General features: G+C 34.3%; 1 protein-coding gene across 1 annotated transcript; it reads left to right on the top strand.

Moving 5' to 3' along the window:
- The first annotated feature begins 218 nt into the window (after window positions 1-218).
- On the top strand, window positions 219-23689 carry tbc1d10ab (TBC1 domain family, member 10Ab). Its single transcript, XM_051120870.1, has 9 exons — window positions 219-1070; window positions 11276-11372; window positions 13065-13172; window positions 15812-15918; window positions 16004-16118; window positions 18551-18616; window positions 20711-20900; window positions 22465-22619; window positions 22947-23689. Exons 1-9 carry the CDS (start codon window positions 877-879, stop codon window positions 23355-23357), a joined length of 1443 nt encoding a protein of 480 aa, XP_050976827.1. The 5' UTR covers window positions 219-876; the 3' UTR covers window positions 23358-23689.
- Window positions 23690-24411: the final 722 nt, after the last annotated feature.

Here is a 24411-nt window from a genome sequence, read left to right as displayed (position 1 = left end):
GAAAGCCACTGAGGATTTCTTGATCCCTCCAGTTCTCTAGAATAATTATTACATGAATAACAAATATTTATAACAGTTATTATTATTTAATACCCTAATCAAATTAGGTAAATATGTACCAAAAAATGCATGTTAAAAACTTTATGAGTTCATTGTGGTTGCAATTTGAAGGCGATGTAAATAACACCTAGTGCACTGCGCATAATCAGCCACGCCTCCTTAAAGCTCGTCTGCGGCTTTAGCACAAGCCAGTCAGTTAGTCACATACAAACGCTCGTAAACGCAGATTACATGAAATAAGATTAAAACGATGGCGTCAGAAACATAATACAAGTGCTGACTTTACAACACAGTGAGTCTGAGTTTTTTCGTTTATGCCGAGAGTTGTCAAGCTGTGCTTTTTACGTCGGGTTAGCGTGCTAGCTCTTACAATTGTGGTTTGTTTGGCAGAATTTGGCAGAAGACAAACAATCAGATCAGTTTCGTTTAGTTTTGATCCATAATAAATTGCCAAGCTACGGCTAGAGATTTTCTATTACTGTTATAACTTGACTGAGGTAATTTCATGCATCTATTTATAATATGCCTTTATACAAGTGTGTTTTTTTGAAGCTCTCGTTTATAAATGTAGCTAGTAATTATCTATAATGGCCTGTCAGGGTCATGTAAACCTCAGTTTTACTTCACTTTAATGTCGTTACCATCAGATATGGCGTATCGTTAGTGTCACTGGAGGTTGTGAGGCTCAAATCTCAGTGTGTTGATAGTTTGAGGCGGTTGACAGCAGGAAATACACTATCTGAGTGTCAGTACACACTTTATACTTGCTTGGGTTACAAGCAAGTGAATTTATCGCGTTTGGAGGGGGTATTCAGCATGGCTAAGCTTCAGGCGGGTAACGGAGTGCAATGGAAAGACAACAAGAGTCAGCGGGGCACGGTGGAGAACCTAGCCGAGTACGAGAGCTCTTCTCTGGGCTCAGACTCTGAGCTCAACGGCTTCGGAAACACGGAGATCCAAACCGACAAATACGGATTCATAGGAGGAGCACAACAGAGCACAGGAGAAAAGTAAGTGGCACTTACATTTCTGGATGAAAAAAGAAAGACATTAAAGCATTAATAACTGTTTATACCATGAAAACAGGTGATATAGAATGGCTGTGGATGTGTTAGTAACTTTAATGTTGAAAGCATTAACTTATGCTGTTGCATTATGTAATGCTCATCATAAACAACAGATACAAATGAAGGTGAAACTTATGCATACACACAAATGCCCTTGAGCTCCTGATTAAGCATTATGTAATGACTTACTCAAGGTACTCTGAATCATACTAATGTTTTTTGTTTGGCTTTATTGGAGTTTTTGTCACATTTTTAAACCTTCATAAGTGCCTTCGTTAAGTGGATTCTGAATTGTTTTTGAGGATGGTCTGTCCTGCAAGTCTTCGTCCTCATCCATGTGAAGGCAGATGAGTTGACAGGTCTGTAACACCACTGCAGTCCCCAGTGGTTGTTCTTGCTGAGTTCTTCTAATCTGACTAGCTTTGAGAAGTGCTTGGTCAGCTCACATTCCTTCATCCATGTAAGACCGAACAGATGTTGTTATATAATATTGTAACCTGTGTGTTTGGTATCATATGCTTGCCTTTTTCTGGGGTTTGTTGAAATGCAGTTAAATCAGATTTTAGTAAATCAGTATGATCATATAAACTGGGTTAGTGAGTTAGTTCTTTTTTTTTGGTTTCTTTCTTTCCTTCTTTCTTTCTTTCAGAAATTTCCATACTTGAAGAAGGAATATAGACATACATACACTACCTTAAATTTTTATTAATGTTTTTGAAAGAAGTCTCTTTTGCTAACCAAGGCTGCATTTATTTGATCAAAAATACAGTTAAAAAAACAATAAAATTGTGAAATATTATAATAATTTGAATTGTTTTCTATGTTAATATATTTTAAAATGCACTTTATTTCTTTGATGCAAAGCTGAATTTTCAGCATAATTCAGTCTTCATTGTCACATGATTTGTCAGAAATCATTCTAATATGCTGATTTGCTGTTCAAGAAACATTTCTGATTAGTGTTGAAAACAGTTTTGCTGCTTCATATTTGAATGGAGATATAATATTTCTTTTTCAAGATTCTGTGATAAATAGAAATATCTTTTGTAACATTATAAATGTTTTTCATGTCACTTTTGATCAATGTAATGCATCCTTGATTTAAAAAAATATATATATTAGTTTCTTAAACTCTTTTTATTGAAGTGCATAAGTCTTAAGACTTGATATATGTGACCCTGAACCACAAAACCAGTCATAGGGTCCATTTGAAAATTAATAAATAAGCTTTCAATTGATATATGGTTTGTTAGGATAGGTCAGTATTTGGCTGAGATGCATTTAATTGAAAATCTGGAATCTGTGGGTGAAAAAAAAAAAAAAAAAAAAAAAAAATTGAAATACTGAGAAAACCACCAATAAAGTTATCCAAATTAAGTTCTCAGCAATGCATATGACTAATCAAAAATTAAGTTTTAATATATTCATGGTAGGAAATGTACAAAATATCTTCATTGAATATTATCTTAATATCCTAATAATTTTTGGCATAAAAGAAAAATGTATCATTTTGATCCAGAAAATGTATTTTTGGCTATTGCTACAAATATACCCATGTTATTTATGACTGGTTTTGTGGTCCAGGGTCACATATTGTGCAAACTAATGTTCATCCCAAATTAAATTTTTTCCTCTAGATGATCCTGTAAATTGCCTGCATCCTCTTCCTTTGCATTACAAACACTTGTCTGTTTTGCGGTGACTTACATGAGTGTCTCTAATGGCTCGGGACAATGCGTTTCTGTTTGGCCAAGCAACCATGTGCTGATCAGATTAATCTGCTGTTGAATTAATTGGAGAAAGGCGCATCTGTCTTCTACAGTTCACATGAAGAATGTCTCTTATTCTCTGTACAACAGAGTGTTTCTTTCCAGTCTCTCATTTAGACTCATGCAGGAGTTTCCCCTCTTGCTGTGAACTCCCTTTAGCACTCAGAATTGCTCATTGATTTGTTTTGGCAGAAACACCCTGCAAGTGTTTTCAGTTTTGCAATGAAACCGCTCAGTGACTCATTCAGTTCTCTCGACAGACGATAGTGTAGCGGTCAGGCATCTCAATAGTTTTAATTGCTGATAAAATAAATGATTTACGTCATCTGTCAAGACAAATTCGGTTTGTTTTAAACTCTGATGAGTATTAGCAGGCCCACACAGAAACTCAAAAATGTATGCACATCCACTGATTCTCGCATCTTCTGCAGATCCTTGTCTTCACTTATGTAGTGTAATGTACACTCTTAAAAATAAAGGTTCCAAAAGGGTGTTTTTGCAGTGATGCCATAGAAGAATGATTTTTGGTCACCTTTCATTTGAAGAGTTCTTAAAAGAACCATTTTGAAGAACATTTTAAAAATATAAAGAACCTTTTCTGCATTTGAAAGGTTCCATAGATGTTCAAGGTTCTTCATGGGTCCATTGATACCAATAAAGAAACTTTATTTTTTAAGAGTGTTGGGTTTTTCTTTTAAAGGAGAAGTCCATTTCCAGATCAAAGATTTACAGATTATGTACTCAGCCCCCTTGTCATCAAGATGTTCATGTCTTTCTTTCTTCAGTCGTAAAGAAATTATGTTTTTTGAGGAAAACATTTCAGGATTTTTCTCCATATAATGGACTGAAATGGTGCCCTGAGTTTGAACTTCTAAAATGCAGTTTAAATGCGGCTTTAAACATTCCCAGATGCGGTTGTAAACAATCCCAGCTGAGGAAGAAGGGTCTTATCTACCGAACCAATCGGTTATTTCCATAAAAAAAAAAAATACAGTTTAAATACTTTTTAATCTCAAACTTTAATCTTTTTAATCTCATTTTGCCTTTCTCTCTCTGAACTCTGTGTATTCTGACTCAAGACAGTTAGGTATGTCGAAAAACTCCAATCGTATTTTCTCCTTTGACTTCAAAAATCATTTAAAAAATCATCGCTGCAGAAGTACAGACCCAGTCTTTGCAAATTGAACATGCAAAGAAGATCAAACACCCTTAACAAGAAAGGTAAAACAGTGATATAGGACGATTTTGAAGTTGAGGGAGAACATGAAATGGGAGTTTTTTGACATACCCAAACTGTCATGAACCAGAACAAAAACAGAGTTCAAAAAGACTAGATGAGTGTTTGACATTAAAAAGTATATAAATTGTATTATTTTTATGAAAATAACCAATCGATTTGCTAGATAAGACCCTTCTTCCTCAGCTGGGATGATTCACAACTGCATTTGGGATCGTTTGATGCTGCATTTAAACTGCATTTTGGAAGTTCAAACTCAGGGCACCATAGAAGTCCACTATATGGAGAAAATGCTGAAAAATGTTTTCCTCAAAAAAACAAAATCTTTATGACTAAAGAAAGATGTGAACATCTTGGATGACAAGGGGGCTGAGTACATAATCTGTAAATCTTTGTTCTGGAAGTGGACTTCTCCTTTAAGTGTAATAATTTAAACATATTTTTTAAGCTTATTAAAATCTGTTCCTCAGAAATCTGCTGGTTCTCCATATAAAAATGGATGGCATTAATTCTGGCTTTGTCTCTTGGAAAAATTCTGTGCATTTTTATTGGAAAATAGCATTTTTATCTCACACACCACTCCCTTTGCATCGAATATTGTATAAAAGAGGTCTTTGAGGATTCTGTGATTATCCCACACCATTGTGACAAAAATACTATTCATACTTAATGACATTAAAGTCTGTTGGAGAAAGAGGGCTGTGCTCATTCTGCAAGGACTGTTTGTCTGCACAATTGACAATGACAATTGCACTTCTTACTGGAGAGTCATTGACTTATGACATTTTCACTGTTTGGCTTTTGTTTCCCTCCGTTTGTTTACTATTGCCATGGAGATGAAACCAAGCGCCAAGCCTCTGGGGAGCATTTTAGTATGCCAGTTTGTGTTTGGAAAGCACATAACAGAGCTTCATCTGTGTTTGTATCTTCTGATGTGTGCTTTTCCACTCAAACTGACTGGAACCTGAGGCCATAAATCATTTTATTGGATGTTTTTTCTCTCTAAATATGACTCATCCAATCAGAATATGACAGTCTTGTCTAATATATTAACATTGACAGTTTCAGTTCTTATTTTGCCAATCAGAGTCGTTTTACCCTTACGTGCAAGTGAGCACCAGAAAGGGAATGGACATGGGAAGACAGCAAAGAGATTTTTTTGGCAGTCATGTGCTTCCTGTTTTCCTCCTCCGCAAACTGGCATAAAGAACGTGTCTATAGGGTGAAAGGAAACACTTTTTGAGTACTTATATGATGCTTGTAGGGTCAACCCTTTCCATGAGACAATTCCTCTTGTACATAAGCCCATCCTCCAGTCTCCATTCAGCTCCATTCAACTGTCTCCGTGTTTTCAGCGTAACATTATTAGTTTGACCTGTGTACAGGGGAAAAGTAAACAGGCAAACGGCGGGCCCTGCTTCTGTTCCATAGATCTAAACAGCCGCAATCATCTGTAATCTGATCGCTGATGATAATCCAATCTGGACTGCCTAATCTGTGTACACACTGCACATGTGTGAGTATATTTGCTTTTTCATTTCAAGACCGAGGGTCTGCGTGAGCCATCAGGGTTTATGCAGCCTGTCCTGTCACTGACCTTTTGCCAGGGGATTATTGGGTCCCTTGGTATCACAGGGATGGACTTTCATAACATGCTTTTCATCCATCATCTTCATAACATACATTTTCTCCATCATAAGTGACAAATGTCTGCAGTAAAGAAAAGGAAAAATTGTTTCAAAATCTGTGCCACGTTCTTAGAAATGCACTTTTTGTTTATGTTTTCCATTTGGTTTTGAAAAACTTTTGAAAAAGAGCAAAAAAAAGTTCACTTCCAGAATAAAAATGTCCAGATAATTTTCTCACCCCCATGTCATCCAAGATGTTCATGTCTGTCTTTCTTCAGTTGAAAAGAAATTAAGCCAAGGAATAAGGGTCTTATCTAGCAAAACAATAATTTTCTAAGAAAAATACAAATTTATATACTTTTTAACCACAAATGCTCATCTTGTACTCGACCTCACGCATTGCGTAATCTCACAAATGTGATGTAGGTGGAAATACCAACCCAGTGTTCACAAAGCAAACGTGCAAATAAGTCAGATGCTCTTTATAGGAAAGGTAAAACAATGATGTCGGACGATTTTGAAGTTGGAGGAGAAAGTGAGATGGAGTTTTTCCCCCTGAATCAAAGTACACAGATGAAGAACTAACCACACTTGACCTTTTCAGCGTGATTATGCAACGTGTGAAGATGCGCATTGCAGAGCCAGTGCAAGATGAGCATTTGTGGTTAAAAAGTATGTAAATTAGGGCTGTCAGTTGATTAAAACTTTTAATATAATTAATTACATGATGTTTTGATTAATGTAATTAATCGCAAAATAAATTTGACTCTGAAAATTCCCATAAAAAGTTATTTTTGTGTTAAAGTATCAAGTAGACATTACAAATTGTAGCTTTAGAAAAAGATTTTTTTTTTGATTCAACATAGAATTTATTACACAAACATTTAGGCTGCAATGGCCTAACGTAAACTATGGAATATAAAAATAAGATCATTTGAGAAACATCTCTATTTTTTGTTCATACAATGAAAGTCATGAGGGTTTTTTTTTTTTTGGTGAACTATCCCTTTAATGTTTTTATTTTTCTTCTTTTTTTAATGAAATGATACTCTAAAGAAGAAACTAAATCTGCCAGCAGGTGGCACTGAATATGAGTCATTCATTCGAGTCGTTCAAATGCCTGATTCATTCAGGAATTAAGTAAATGGTTTTCTTTATAAATTGGCTTTTGAATCATTGGTTCACGAGTTCTTCTAATTTACTGATCTGATGTATAAAATCACATTTAAGCTCGTGATAGATCGGGACAAAATCAGCACTCGTGTCATATTGCTCTTACTGCCCATGTGATATTGTGTGATATGTGATATATATACAGTAGTCAACATTTGAAGTGAATCAAAATAGTTAATCAAAGTTGTCCTAAGACAAGAACGGGTATTGTTTTGGTTTATAGGACAACTTTGGTGAAAGGCTTTGATCCATTTCAAATGTTGACTACTGTGTATATAAATAAATATGAGACACATACAGGGGCATTATCTTGAATTTTAGGGCACATCTACATTTATGTTTGCCATTTGCCCTGCATCATATTTGTTAACAGTCAACTATATGAAATATAAAATGACATACAGGTCTGAGGGTGGGGCCAGTGGGTTAACTGTGTTAAAGTATTTTAATTGCTTTGTTTTTCATAACTAATTAAGTTAACACGTTAAACTGACAGCCCTAATACAAATATATTATATATATTTTTAAAGAAAAGAACTGATCATTTAAATAAGGTCTTTATTCCTTGGCTGGGGTCATGTAGAGCCCTTTGAAACTGCATTGAAACTGCAATTTAGACCTTCAACTCATTGACCAAAATTGAAGTCCACTATATGGACAAAAATCCTGGAATGTTTTCCTCAAAAACCTTAATTTCTTTTTGACTGAAGAAAGACAGACATGAACATCTTGGATGACAAGGAGGTGAGAAATGTTCATTCTGGAAGTGATCTTCTCCTTTAAATTGAATGACTTCAAAATGTAATTTGGTGTAACCATCAAATAAAAAAAAAAGTATATTTCTCTTACACTTAAAATCCATGTGTACACATTTTAAGCATTATTTTATTTATTTATTTTTTATATTTCACTGTAAAATAGTTTTTACAAATATCTTGAATTATTAGTTCATAAATATCAAGGTTTTAGGAAGTTGCACCACATGACGTTTTAAAAGACAAAATGACAGTCATAAGGGTCTTCATGGGTCCTCTGTATGATATAATTTTCTCTTTTATGTTTTTTCTGCATATTGGTTGCATCACATGACTTTAATATGGCCTTTGTGCTGTCCTATAAAAATAAAGGCCAAAAAGCAAAAGAAGCACTGTTCATTTAAAATAATAATAATAATAACAAAAAAATGCCAAAATACCTTTCTAATTTATTTTTGAATAAAATAACATCCCAGAAAAAAATTCTGCATCATGCTGTTGGAGTAATAATCGTGTAATTTGTGTTCATTGTATGCTTTTCTTGTGCCGTTTTCTGAAAAAAGGCACTGTTAAAATATTCTTTGGTGCTTAATATGTTGCAACTCCTCTGACATGAGTCAGTCAACCTCCCACCATTCACTGCAGTTATAAAACACAGAAGCAGTACCACAGCCATTAGATATGCTGGTTGCTGATGCTTATAAATGGGGTTAAGGTATTTAAACAAACTCCAAAAATATTTTAATGATTACTTTAAATCTCTGATTCCTTTCCTGTTTTTGTATTTGAAATGCACTCAGTCACATAATAAAGGGTGTGTCTGTCAGCTGGATGTAATAAAAAGCCTTTCAGGGCCAAGGCACTGGGGTTACTTGATCAGACAGAACACTAATTCAGAAGGATTCCCAGAAACACGGCTTTCCCCAGTGATCTCCCCCGCTCTGACTGTCCAGATCGTTCTTATAAACAGTCATCCCACGTTAACTTTACTTTTTATGGTTGTGCAACAGAGTAATACATTTGAAGGCATTGTTACTAAGTTGCTAAACAGGACTGTAGTAGTTGAAAACATGTGATTTCTCTAGTGCAGTGGGGAACAGCTTGTGTTTTGGTTTTCCCTTAGAAAAACCTACTGTGAACATATGATGACGCCTACAGTCCTCAGATTCAATTGAGATAATTTGACACCCACGTAATGCTTTTCAAACAGTGCCTTGCCGCTGGCGTGGACATATCAGGTCAAGAGCTGTTGAGCCTTTATATAGGGATGAATTTGTAAGCATAGGCATGAGTATAAACAGGAATGAGTTTGAGTACGTAAACATAGGGATTAGTTTGTAAACATATATGAATGAATTTGTACACGTATGAGTTTGTAAATATATAGTGTTGTAAGCTAATAGGAATAAGTTTGTAAACATAGGGGTAAGTCTGTTAACGTAGAAATAAGTTTTTAGATGAATAAAAAAGGGATGTATGGTTTGTAAACAATATTTGGGGATACATTTGACAGTTTTTTATCAAAATAGGGATGAGTTTGTACTAATCAAAAATTAATTGGATACATTTTTTAGGAAAACAAAATATCTTAGTGGCTAAAAAATGATTTTTGCATTAAAGAAAAAAATATTTTGACAGGGATGAGTTTGTAAATATACAGCAGGGTTCCAGGGTCACATATGGTTTTTGTAAATGCAAGGATGAGTTTGAAAGTTTGTAAACATGAAGTTTCTAGGTGCATAGGGAATAAAAAAACATTTTTTCAAGGTGAAAGTTTTAAACATAAAATAGGCTTTGATTATGCAAAAGTTTGAATAAAATTTTTTGCATAGTTGTGTTTGACACATGAAAGCTACAAAATGTATCTTACAAGGTAACATGATGTAACCCAGCTCTCACTTGAAATATGTGCCCACATTAAGTCCTTGAATTTGAGGGTATTGGACCTGGAAAGTCCTTGAAAAGTCCTTGAATTTGAAGTAAACCAAGGAGTGGGAACCCTTATAGCTTTGAAAATGAATAGTGATGAGTTTGTAAATAAATAGGAAGGAATTGTTGGTGCCAATGGCCTTGTGGGACGGTGATCATATCCCACCTCGTGGACCTTTCCCGATTTTATTTTTAAAAAAATATAAATAAATAAAAATAAATAAATAGGAAGGAATTTGTAACTATGAAAGGATGACTTTGAGAGTTTTTAAAGAGTTTTTAAATAAATAGGGAGGAGTTTCTAAATAAATAGAAACAAATGTTTTTTTTTTTCTCTCTCTCTCTCTCTCTCTCTCTCTCTATATATATATAAACAGGAATTTGTAAATAACTGGGTGAGTTTTGGATATATAGAGACAGGGCCTGAAACTACATTTTGCCACACCTGCCAATGGCCGGTGACATGATCAAATTTGCCAGCCAAATTTTTTTTTTTTTTACTCTGCCATGAAACGCTTTTTGCAAAACCAGGCAGTTACTACTACTACAGTTACTATTACTACTACAATAACTAAGCATATTTACAATGTAATTTGTCCTGCTACTGGTATCTCTATTAAATGCATGTTCCCTCAATTTTACCTATTAATTATAGCCATTGAAAGCTATTATTTCTTATTTTTAGGCTTTTAGGAAATGCATAACTTTTAATTGAAGTGAAAACAGTCTTCACATAAACTATATATTGTATATGCATAAATTATACAAATTAATATTTATTCAAGCTTCAAAAATGACTCAGGATTCGAGTAATGATTTCTCTTCTTTTGTTCTTTGATTTACATCAATGACAGACTTCAGGTTTCACTTTTAAAACCTGATACACATGACGTGGATCTGGCACATATCTGATTTTCTCCAAACTCTTTACAGTCATTTAAGACTTTATAACTCATTTAAGAATACATTTACAAGGAAACTTGTCAAAACCGTGCATTTTAACATAATTGTGTGTGTTTTCATCCATTGAAGAGCTTATGACAGAACAGCTAATCATGATGATCTTGTGTTCAGAAAAGATTATTTTATTCGCTTACATCAGAAACAGCGAATCTCTTTTTTAAAAACTGGATGTTGTTTTCACTACATTGTACTGGCGACTGACTTTGTTACATATACTCACCAACGCCAATTTTTACTTGCATTTGGTGCTTGGTGAGTGTTAATTTTAGGCCATGTATAGAGATGAGACTATAAATATGTAAGGATAAGGCTCCTGGTTAAGTTCTTTACATCTTTAATATATGGATATATCAACACACAGTAAGTCTTGTTTCATATCAAGTTGGACATGATGAAAATAATGAAGCGTTCTGACCATTTCAATGAGGGAGTGAGTTGTCAGGCTGATTCTGACCACCATTGTCGATTCATTAACAAGCATGCTCTGTTTCTGAATGGTGTTCACTGTCTGAGTATTTATTAAAAGTACAAACGAGCCATTACCGCTAACAGAACAGAATGTCATGAACATTTGTTCTGAACGAGAACCTGTTCTGGATTAGCTAACGTGTGTGATTTTGTAATCTTGGGTGTGCTTGCATGCATATTATATCAGATAAATGATCTAATCTCTCTTCGTTCTCACTCAATGCAGTGAAGATATTCCTCCAGACGTGCTCCGGCAGAGAGAAGCCAAATGGCTGGATATGCTCAACAGTTGGGACAAGTGGATGGCCAAAAAACACAAGAAGGTTGGTCTCTGACAAACAGACCTGTGTTTGTCCACAGGTTTTTTTTTTGTTCTCGAATAGCTCAAATTCTTTAGAGTATGCTGTAACGTTCATAAAACGTTCAGCAGCTTGATGTTATCTTAGGAATTTGACTGTACATCTCACATCGTGTGCTTCCAAAGTCACAAACTTTTAATAGATTCAAATAAAGTTACAACCAGACCCACACGAAAATATCCACCCATAGAACTTCTTACTTTATTTATATTTTATGTGCTTCATAACAGCCATTTAAAAAACTTATTTGCCATAAATGTCATCTCTACAATCATGTTAAATGTCCAGTTATCATTTGCTTTTATAGTTCTCATTTATGGTTCTCTTGGTTCTAAATTCCTCTCCAATGACTAACCATCGAGACAAAATACAGAGTTAGTCATTTCTCAAGTTAACAGCGGCTGGACTCCACATCAGCAGCTCATGCATAATTACTGTAATTCTGCTCGACAAGGCCTGCCACGATTATTTGCGATAACCATAATTATTCCAGTCACATTTTACCATCCGATTAAGCAAAATTAGAAATGAAATACACTTTGATGTCTTTTTTTGAGGAGTAGTGAATTATGCAAGCACTCTAAATGAACTCTGAATGTCTCCAGAGTGCAAAAAAGTATAAACTGGGTTTGTGAGTGCCAGTGCTCAGTTTTATGTAATATTTGCATTAAGACAAAAGGTTACAGTTTATCCTGTTCATTTGTAGCAACAGCCAAAAATACATTGTATGGGTTAAAATTATTGATTTTTAGGATGGTAAATAAAGATCATGTTCCATGAAGATATTTTGGAAATTTTCCACCATAAAATATCAAAACTTAATTTTTGTATTAGTAATATGCATTTCTAAGAAATTAATTTGGAGAACTTTAAAGTGCCCCTATTATGGATTATAAAACGTTCATATTTTGGTTTTGGGAGTCCCCAACAACAAGTTGACATGCATGCAAGATAATTTACATACCCCCATGACATCCAAGATGTTACACGACATAATGATCCATATTTTAAGAGCAAGCCTTTAGTGAATCCCGCATTGATAGGATTACAGCTTAGGATACAGCGTCCTCGACATGACGTAAACCACATGGAAATTTGACTGTGGGCGGGCAAGTTGTAAAGCACTGCAGCTTGTACACCGACGTATTAGAATTCTTTGTCAGACATTATGCAAAATGTGTTATTCATCGACACATTTCTAGACAATGTGAACAGATAAAGCAGCTGGTTAACAGAACACAACAAAAAGATTTGAATTTTGCATGATAAAGTGTAACGTTCAGGAGAGTTTTTTTTTTTTTTTTTTATATAGACAATAACTTTATGTATTGTGCACTGTCGGCTTCACAACTTTGTAGATAGTTTGTTCACATACAGCTACATGACACTCTGCATGAAAGGTCATGTTTGAAAAGGCATAATGGGAGCACTTTAAAAGCGATTTTCTCAATATTTAGATTTTTTTTTTTTTTTGCAACTCGGCCAAATATTGTCTTATCCTAACAAAGCCATACATTAACGGAAAACGTATTTACTCCGCTATCAGATGATGTAGAATTCTTGATTTCAAAAAAATTTACCCTTTTTTTTGTTTTGTTTTGTGGTTCACAGTCACAAATGCAAGTGTTCAAGCTTACTGTCTCTATCTCTTTGAAGGTAAAGTTGCGCTGTCAGAAGGGCATCCCTCCATCACTCAGAAGTCGAGCATGGCTTTATCTCTCTGGTGGGAAAGTGAAGAAAGAACAGAATCTGGGCAAATTTCAGGTTTGTCCACAGCAACATGGCTCTGTTACAAAACAATTTGATTATGCCATTATCACAAGACGTTATATTTTTAGTCAAATTTTTAAGGCAGCATGGCATGTACAATTTGTTTGTAATTTAATACTATGATTTCTATGATTCCTATGATTTCCACAATGCGGAAAACACAGATGGAATCGCAGAATCCAGTCATAAAAATGGAATTTACTGTATATCACAGAATTTGCCAAATTTTGGATGAATAAATACAAAGTAGATCAGTACACTTTAAGGGGAGACACTGCAGGCAAAAACACTGAGATTTTGGGCTTTTTGGGTTTTTATAAAGTGTTTTTTCACACTGGTGTAAAGAAAACATCCAAAAGACATTCTTAAGTGTTTCTTTTATAGCACTTTATCTATTTGTGTAAATAGATTTCAATTACATACAAATTTTTAAAGGCTTTTTCTTAAAATGATTTTTTTCCACTTACACCAAACTTCATGTTTTTTCCTGTCTATAAACTTCATTTTTTCCCTATCATATATAATTTGTCTTGATTTTATACAACAATTATAAAAATGGTAAAAAAAAAAAAATGTTTTTTGTTTTTTTCTGAATTATGGCGTGACAAAATGAGATAATGAGATAATTCCCTCTGTAAAAACATTTGACTCTAATATGTCAACAAAATGAATTTTGAAACTGACTTCATCCAGTGTTTAGATTGTACTAGACATTTATGCACATTAGTGCATATTTCTTTATATAATACCTAATTTGCATATTTAAACCTAACATTTTTGACAACTTGTAATGCAAAAAATTGTCAGCAATTATCAGTGTAATCAATCAACTGGGTAAGTAAGGTGATAACTATTGGGTATTTTTTTTACCCTGTTTACCTGCAAGTGTCTCGCCTTAATCAAGACTAGTTTATGGAATATTAAGTTTCAAAAATACTATTTAAATATAAATCCTGTCTCATGTTCTGTCTGTCTCTGTGTGAATGAATGGCACAGACACCTTCGTTTACTACACACTAAAGCGTGTTTGATGCTCACAGTGTTTTCAGCCTCTGCCACCTAAATATGAGTACGAAGACATATACATAATTCTCAAGAACTGCTCTAAGAGTCACTTCATAAGCATTTTAGTGTTTCTTTTGAGAAACTATCATCATATCATGTACAATAAGAAACTTAAAGGTCTTCACAACAACCCGTCAAAATAAAAGTTTACTTAGTTAATGTGATGTAGTTAATGTAATGATAGTAGGCCTCCTTCTACTACTAATAAAATAGTAGTAAAACTTTATTTTTAAGAAATATTTACTAAAATAATTATTTACCAGAATTTATTTACCAGAAAAATGTAAATGCACAACACAGTGTTTTGAAAAAAAAAAAAAAAAAAAATACAACAAAAACAATATAAAAAACTAAAATTAAAATGGAATTCAGAAAATGAATGGAAAACACAGAATTTGGTAAAAATAAAAATAAATTTGAGGGAAAAAAACATTTTATAGGGCCTTAAAATGTAATTTTGTTAAGCTTTTAAAAAATTGCAGTTAAATTGTGTAGGTTTCATGATTTCAATTAATTAGACATGTTTTTGATTAATAAAATTTAAATTAACCATTAAAACAGAGTCTAGAAAAATTAAAATATAAAAAATAATGGAATTCAGAAAAATTGCAACAGAAAACAGTATTTGGAAAAAAAAAAAAACTGAATTTAAGAAAAAATAAAATGGAATTTATAGGACCCTAATTAAATTCCTCTTTCAGAAAATGCTGCTCTGTTAGACTTTCTATTCATCAGTAAATCCTGAAAAATTGCATCATGGTTTCTGCCAAAATATGAAGCAGTACAGCTGTTTTCATCACTGATAATAAAAATTATTCAAATCAGCATATTAGAAAGATTTCTAATGTATCATGTGACACTAAAGACTGTAGTAATGATGCTGAAAATTCAGCTTTACATCACAGGAACAATTTACATTTTAAAATATTTTACAATAGAAAACAGTTATTTTAATTTGTAATAATATTTTACAATATTATTGATTTCAAATAATAGGCTTAGTAAACATAAAACCGTCTTTCATAAATCTTAAAAAAATTGTAACCTTTCTTAATAACCCTTAACTTTTATATCCTTTGCAGGGATCGAAATCCCATGATGCATTGTAAGGATGGTGGACAAAGAATAGAAATGTGTTTTTTTTTTTTTTTTTTTTTTTTATTACTGTAAGATTTAATTAAATATTTTAACATTTTAATGTAACTAAAAATTGACACTTTTTATTTGTGTGCTTTTATATTTTATGCCATCTCGGATCTCTAATCAGTTATCATTCTTTTTTGGGGTTTAAAAGACTGTAATATTCACTAATATTATTCATTTAACTGCAGTGATGCGCAATGAGAATAACATTTGAACTGAATTGAGCTGAATAATGATGCTAACTTTGCAATACTGACACTGTTAGTTGAACTGAATAAAACCAACATTTTACAGCTGAAATTGAATTCATTTCATAATTCATGAAATGTTTTATTATAATGTTTTATTAATCTCAAGCTGCTTTGCAACAACCTCTATTGTATAAAGCACTATATAAATAAACATGACTTGTGTTTATGTGTCAGGAGTTGGACCGTCAGCCTGGAGATCCGAAATGGCTGGATGTGATAGAAAAAGACCTCCACAGACAGTTTCCATTTCATGAAATGTTTGCTGCCCGAGGAGGCTACGGGTAAGTCTGCCTTCACTTTACCTGTAGGGCTCTTCATTTGAACCCCATTACATGTGTTACATCATTCAGTCATATGTGTGTGCAGGCAGCAGGATCTGTTCCAGGTGCTGAAGGCGTACACCGTGTACAGACCAGAGGAGGGTTACTGTCAGGCTCAAGCTCCTATAGCCGCAGTGCTGCTCATGCACATGCCTGCTGAGGTCAGTCTGCAGTCCATTATTGTGCTCCACTCCAGCAGATGGTCCTCATAGTAGTTTTAAATGCATCTCATAAATTATTTACTGATTTATACAGTTATCTATTATACTGTTTTATGTGTTCGAATAAAACACTATCAGTAACTGTTTACTTGAAATTTTATATGTAATGCATTATAAATGTATTCATCATAAATGCATTTTTATATTTATAGATTCCATGTTACACCTGAAAATCGGTTGTTTGTCATATTTTAATATATTATATTTTATTAAGGTGAAACAATGGGTAGACAAGTATTATAATGTATTTTAACTGGTTACAATTGTAAATGAGATCATACAGTGCATTGCAATGGATAATTAAAGGAATAGTTCATCCAAAAATGAAAATTTGCTAAAAATGTACTCATCCTCAGGCCATCCAAGATGTAGATGAGTTTGTTTTTTTCATGTAAACAAATTTGGAGAAATGTAGCATTACATCACTTGCTAACCAATGGATCCTCTGCAGTGAATGGGTGCCGTCAGAATGATATTCCAAACTGCTGATTAAAACATCGCATTAATACATTTTGGATTTGTTTTTTGACAAGATGTTGTTAATTGATGGGCTGGGTGTTGATTAGTTGTGGATTATTATGTTTTTATCAGCTGTTTGGACTCTCATTCTGACGGCACCCATTCACAGGTTCTATGGTGAGCAAGTGATGTAACGCTAATTTTTTCCAAATCTGTTATGATGAAGAAACAAACTCATCTACATTAATTTTTTTGGTGAACTGTTCCTTTAAAGTCTTCAAGTAAAGGGTTACTGAATTAACTTTATTAAAGGTATAGTTCACCCAAAAATAAAATTAGCCCATGATTTACTCGCCCTAAAGCCGTCCTAGGTGTACATGACTTTCTTCTTTCAGAAGAATACAATCAGAGTTATATTAAAAATGTCCTGGCTCTTCCAAGCTTTACAATGGCAGTGAATGGGTGTTAAGATTCAACAGTCCACAGGACTCTGCAGTGCATTTGCGACTGAGAACTATTGTGTGCGACACTGAAAAAACATTTAGGAGCACCATGTGCGAGTGACCCGATCAGCATTTGTGTTTGTGCTGAGGGGAGCTTCAAAGGTTTCTACGTGTTTTAGTAACATTGAGTAATGTATCACAGACACATCTCACGCTTCCTTTCATAATCAAAGTGTAGAGAGAGTGTAAATAAGAGATTCATTGTGCAGTTTAGAGAGCTTCGTTCATTATAATGGAACTTACAGTGAGATTACAGTGAACTAAGACGAGTGACAGCTTTTAATGATTTTTCAGGGAGTTTGTAAATGAGATATTGATTGAATACAACAGTTAAATAAACAAGAAGTTAATATTAAGTGACTTACATTGTTTGACTATAACACTATTGTCTGATTTCGTCATCAAAAATAGTTGATGAAAAAAAGTCACAACTGAGCCGCTGCACATCTCAGTTCAAACACAGCTGTGTTTCATTTATGAATGAACACGTTTTTAAACAAATCTAGTCAATGATTCAATTTCCCATTCATAAAGACAGTCACTTGCTTTATTCCTGAATGAATCAGCTGTTTGAATGAATCAAATGAATAAATGATTCATTCATTAAATCAGCAGCTTGCCACCACCTACTGTCAGTTTTAGATTCATTTTTAAAGTCTTTTCAGTTATTTAAATCATTTGTTATTTACGTATTCAAAATGTTATTTTTAAAACATTAATCTCAACAAGAATTTATGGATTTGATTGCACTCATACCACCCCTGAGCCTCATTAAACATGAAAACACAGCTACAAGCCACTTTTGTGTTGTTCCTGTGTAGTACAAATTAATTTTGTTAATACTGATTTCATTTGATTGGTAACTTATTCTTATTCTACTTGTTCTTATTCTGTTGTTTAAATTAGAAATTTTAAAACACTTATAAAATATATATATATATTTAAATTTGGCATAAAAGATGACATACTTATAATAAAGTTAGAAAAATGCCATTACAAAGGTAACAACATTCCCCTGTAAATCACTTTAAAGAGTCAAATATCACCTCGTAATTCACTTCAGACAGCCATTATTAACTGCCTGCAGCCGTGTGGAGCACTTTTTATGATGGGTGGATGCACTTTATTGGGCTTCAAAATCTCAACACCCATTCATTGCCATTGTAAAGCTTGGAAGAGCAGGACATTTTTTAATATAATTCTGACTGTATTTGTCTGAAAGAAGAAAGTCATATACACCTAGGATAGCTTGAGGGTGAGTAAATCAAGGGGTAATTTTCACTTTTGGGTGAACTGTCCCTTTAATACAATATTTATTAGTTTTAATAATTTTAATTATTTGAATACAGAAGCATGTTAAACTCATACCCTGTTCTGCTCTTTTATTCTTTTATGGTCATGCTCTGGTAGGATGCATTCTGGGGTCTGGTCCAGATCTGTGAGAAGTATCTGCCCGGTTACTACAGCGCAGGCCTGGTAAGAGCAGACGATACACAGTCCTCCTCTATTCAGCCCTCGTCTGCATGCTGTCAACCCTCAGATTTAAACGAGAGCAATCAATCACCTCGACACAACACTCGATCAGTCGCTGAGGAGATGCTGATGCTCTCGTGTTATGTTTGTGAGATGTCTGAGGCGTTTATAATCACATTCACCAACCCTGTTCTGTCAAGGGAAATTTGCTGATGTAGAAAGCTGTTCAAAGGGATCACAGTTCAAGGGTCGCTCCTCTTGTACGCTTCACAGCCTGTCTAAACCAGCAGAATTGATTAACCAGGCTCACCTAGTTGAACGGCGCCAGAAGCACCCTTTGTCAACAGTTTTGTTTGGGATTTTATAGCTTCTTTTTTACACAGTAGTTGTGGATGCATGATACAGTTAAGGTCAAAAGTTTGCATCCCCCTTTCAGAATCATTAAAAATGTTAATTATTTTTACCAAAATAAGAGGGATCATACAAAATGCATGTTATTTTTTTATTTAGTACTGACCTGAATAAGATATTTCACATAAAGACATTCACATATAGTCATCAAGAGAAAACAATAGTTAAATGTATAAAAATGACCCCGTTCAAATGTTTACATATGCTTGATTCTTAATATTGTGTTGTTACCTGAATGATCCACAGCTGTGTTTTTTGTTTAGTGATAGTTGTTCATGAGTTAAACTGCCTGCTGCTCTTCAGAAAAATCCTTCAGGTCCCACAAATGATTTGTTTTTTCAGCATTTTTGTGTATTTGAACCCTTTCCAACAATGACTGTATGATTTTGAGATCCATCTTTTCACACTGAGGACAACTGAGGGACTCATATGCAACTATTACAGAAGGTTCAAACGTTCACTGATGCTCCAGAAGGAAACACAATGAATTAAGAGCCGGGGGGTGAAAACTTGTAGAATTTGAAGATCAGGGTAAATTTAACTTATTTTGTCTTCTGGGAAACATTTAAGTATCTTCTGTAGCTTCTGGAGGGCAGTACTAAATGAAAAAAAAAAAATATGTGGGCAAAATAAGAAAAATGTACACATCTCATTTCTGTTCAAAAGTTTTCACGCCCGACTTGATTCATAGTTTTTTTTTTTTTCTTCTGGAGCATCAGTGAGTGTTTGAACCTTCTGTAATGATTGCATATGAGTCCCTCAGTTGTTGGAAAGGGCTCAAATACACACAAAAAAAGCTAAAAAAAAACCCCCCAAAGAATTTGTTGGACCTGGAGGATGGCAGTTCAACTGTTCAGGACAAACAAGGAACTCATAAACAACTATCACTAACCAAAAAAACACTGGGTCATTTTTATAAATTCAACTTTTTCTCATCCCTCTTATTTTGGTAAAATAATTAACATTTTTAATGATTTTGAAAGGGGGATGCAAACTTTTGACCTCAATTGTATGTTAGAGATTATGATATATCAGTATCATTTAAAGGGATAGTTCACCCAAAAATGAAAATTCTGTGTTTAATTACTCACCTTCTTGTTGTTCCAAACCCATAAGACCTTTGTTTATCAATCTGAAGATTTTTGCGGATTCGGAATGACATGAAGGTGAGTAATTAATGACAGAATTTTAATTTTTGGGTGTACTGTCTCTTTAAGGAACACACACACACACACACATACATATATATATATATATATATAATATAATGGAGCGTAATGTTTTGGCTGGGCTGTTCCATTACCAGGAATCCAATGCAGTCCCAGCTTTATGTAAGGTCTTTTGTGTCTGACCTTCAGGAGCGAACAGGCAAATGCTCCAGAGTGGGTGGCAGATAAGGTGTGAATTAGATTAATCCAAAAACAGGATCTTGCTTTCTTTCTATCACTCATTCTCAGTCTCTTCTGCCTGAGGGATTTCCTCTTACCATTTCAATTTCAAGCGTGTGAATCGTTGCCGTCACAAAATTTGTTTAACGCATCAATGCAAGAGTGTCAGAACTTATTTTATTCACCACAGAATTTACATATTTGGAATCTGTTTAAAATGAAAAGCTGTTATAGGGAAATGTATCCACTGCGGTACATGTCATCTTTCTTTGTTTCCTCCTCATCTGTCTCTTCACAGGAGGCAATTCAGTTAGACGGCGAGATACTGTTCGCTCTGCTCAAGCGTGTGTCCCCGGTGGCCCACCGGCATCTGAAGAAACACAAGATCGACCCTATCCTTTATATGACAGAGTGGTTCATGTGTGCCTTCTCCAGGACGCTGCCCTGGGCATCTGTCCTGCGTGTGTGGGACATGTTCTTCTGTGAGGGTGAGGCCTATTAGATAGTGCATGCACTTTGTCCTTTATTGATACTGTACCACACCCACACACTCAACAGATGAAAAAACTTAACAGCTTATTGGATTCACACTTCGCTACTTGTGACATTTACTTGCAAACTGCAACAACTTTATGCCAAAGCGGAAGTGTAAATGTTTAACATGTTTATTTTCGTGCATCAAGATGTCTTGGTGTAAAGATCAGTGTTCTATCTATCCATCTATCCATCTATCCATCTATCTATCTATCTATCTATCTGTCTATCTATCCATCTATCTATCTATTTATGCTTTGCTTTCCTTTTTTATTGTCACACACATATTTTTTTTTATTGCTAATTGCCCTGTTTTAGAATAATAGTAAAGCCTGTCCTGTGTCAAATAATTTATGGTAAATTAAGGGAATTTTTTTTTTAAAAAGTGTGAACTTAAGGGAAAAAAAAAATTTTTTTTACATTTATTTATGTGTTTTTTTTAAATACATAAATGTTGAATATTCTTATTTTTGGAAATTAAGATGTCCTGGTAAAGATTTTTCTGGCTTTGTTTTATTGTCACACATAAATAAAAATAATAAACAAGTGTTAAATTAAAAAAAACAAATAATAATAATATTTTTTCCATTTTTGTCTTTTTTTATTATTTATTTTTTGGGAAAAATTAGAATGCATATGTTTTGCTGTATTGGCAGTAAATTATAAAACTGGTATGTAAGTACACTCCTAGTCAAAAGTTTTTGAATGGTAAGATTTTTAATAATAAAAAAAAAAGTCTTCTGCTCACCAAGCCTGCATTTATTTGATCCAAAATAAGCAGAATATTGTGAAATATTTTTACTATTTCAAATAGCTGTTTTCTATTTGAACATATTTTAAAATGTAATTTATTCCTGTGATAAAATCTGAATTTTCAGCATCATTACTCCAGTCTTCAGTGACACATGATCCTTCAGAAATTATTCTAAAATGCTGATTTGCTATTCAAAAAACATTTATTATTATTATTTATCATTAAGCTTTGAGTCAGTATTATTGTTAGTTTTTATTTTTGGAAAGAAATTATAAAATAAATAATTTTATTTAACAAGGATGCTTTAAATTAATCAAAAATGATGATAAAGACAGTTATAATGTTACAAAAGATTTCTATTTCACATAAATACTGTTCTTCTGAACTTTGTTTTCATTAAAGAAACTTGAAAAAATTCTACTCAACTCTTTTCAACATAATGAATGTATTTTGAGCAGAAAATCAGAATATTAGAATGATTTTTGAAGGATCATGTGACTGGAGTAATTATGCTAAAAATTCAGCTTTAAAATCACAGGAATAAATTAAATTTTAAAATATATTCAAATAGAAAACAGTTATTTTAAATAGTAAAAATATTTCAAAATTGTATTGTTTTTGCTGTACTTTAGATCAAATAAATGCAGGCTTGGTGAGCAGTGGAAAAACATTAAAAATCTTACTGTTCAAAAACTTTTGACTGGTAGTGTAGTGCAAATGTTTCTAACTGAGATACACTGTTACTTCATCTGTGTGCTTTGCAGGAGTGAAGATCATCTTCCGTGTGGGTCTGGTGCTGCTGAAGTGCATGCTGGGATCTCAGGAGAAGCTGAAGGTGTGTCAGGGCCAATATGAGACCATGGAGTTGCTCAGATCTATTGAGCCACGATACATGCAGGAGGCTTTCCTAGTGCAAGAGGTATTACGTACACGTAGACTTGCATGCTGCAGTTTCAATTTAAAACATTTTTTACATGAATAAAAATTCAAAATATCCATATTGATTTCCTGAGAGATGCTACATGCTGAATAACAATGGATTAACACAGGAATTGTGTATTGGAAGTGCTTTTTACATACAGAGTAAGCATTTTACTGTATGCAGTAGCCATAGTCTGTGTCTCCCCCTGCTGGTTGCTTTTGGCACATGCATGTCTTTATCAGCACAATTTCTCAAATATACTGTCTTTGTACAGGTTTATTATTGTTACTGACCTTTAAAAAACATTTATCCTCACCATTTCAGATCACTGAGTTGGCCATTTCTGAGCGAGACATAGAGAAGGAGCATCTCTCTCAGCTCCGCCGCTGGAAGGAGACTCGCGGAGAGCTGCACTGTAAATCCCCTCCCAGAATGCACGGCGCCAAAGCCATTATGGCTGCTGAGCCGCCCAGCCGCCAGGACCTCAAACAACACCCCACGATCATCGTCGAAGTACCGCCAACCACCGAGAGCAAAGGGAAAAAACCTAAAAAGACCAAAACGGAGAAGAAAAAAGACACCTCGCCACCTCTCAATCCGTATCCGTTACCTAATGACCCAACATTACCGAGCGACAACCTCTCACCCAGCGAATCGGAGCACCTGCAGAAAGACACGCCCCTGCAGGGCTCCAATCAGAGTCTCAGTAGTGCCGAACAAGACACCTACCTGTAAAGCGCTGGACGAGGGACGCCAGTGCTGACCGCTGAATGTTTACCATGCAGAAACATCACCCCTCCCCTCTCTCAGGATTTGGCATCAAAGGGGAGATCACATGACACGGCTGGACCAAAACGTACTTATGGGAGTCACAATCACGTGAAACTACATCATGAGGTGTTCAACTGTGTTTACATGATTATATGCATATGTTTGGAAAAGAAATGAAGGACAAATAGCCAAAACCAACTCTCAGATCTCCAAATGAAGCGTTAATGAGCTGCGCTGGATGCAGATGTTCTCATGCTGTTTAAACTAGTTATGATTCCTGAGGACATTCAAATGCTGGGTGAGTCCAGTGATTAGGACATTCAAATGCTGGTAGTTTACTATTGCTTAAAATATGGACAAACCCAGTGACTGGATGGTTTTGACCCAGTTGTTTTGTGGTTGGGTTAAATGAGTAATTTACTATTGCTTAACATTTTACTGTTGCATAAAAATGACTATTTTTCCTATTTAATGACTCTTCTGCAGTTACATCGTTACCAAGACTGGCGGAAAATGAAAACTATTTTCTTTGCTTGTCATTTCGTAATAATCAACTTTGCTCCCATGGGTGTGGGAGGAGTTAAACAGTTGAGTTTTACTCTGCCTCTACACAAACTTTGCCGGTCACTTTCAGGCACGGCGATCTGCGCCTTCTGCACCTATGGTACGGCAGCAAAGTTCCTTGATTATTACGCCGAAATGAGAGTATAGCTACTGCCAGACCCGGAGATCGGCTGAATGGATTCGAAAACGGTAAAACTCAACTGTTTAACTCTAGGGGAGTTGAAAAAAAATATTTTCAAAAAAAGTGGAGTGTTCCTTTAAAATGAACCCAAAATAGGTTGGAAATGAATGTTTATTAATGTTCAGTAAATGAACATTTATTCTAAATAATAAAATAAACATTTAAAATTTTTCAAATGTACATAAAAATTTACATTTAAATTTACATTTTAAATTTACACTTTAAATAGCTTATTACTAAATGTTCACCTTTTGATTATTGCTGATGCATCTT

Source organism: Labeo rohita, chromosome 10 (genome assembly GCF_022985175.1).
Source record: "Labeo rohita strain BAU-BD-2019 chromosome 10, IGBB_LRoh.1.0, whole genome shotgun sequence".
In the NCBI taxonomy this organism is placed as follows: domain Eukaryota; kingdom Metazoa; phylum Chordata; class Actinopteri; order Cypriniformes; family Cyprinidae; genus Labeo; species Labeo rohita.
This window is presented reverse-complemented; position numbering and strand designations above follow the sequence as displayed.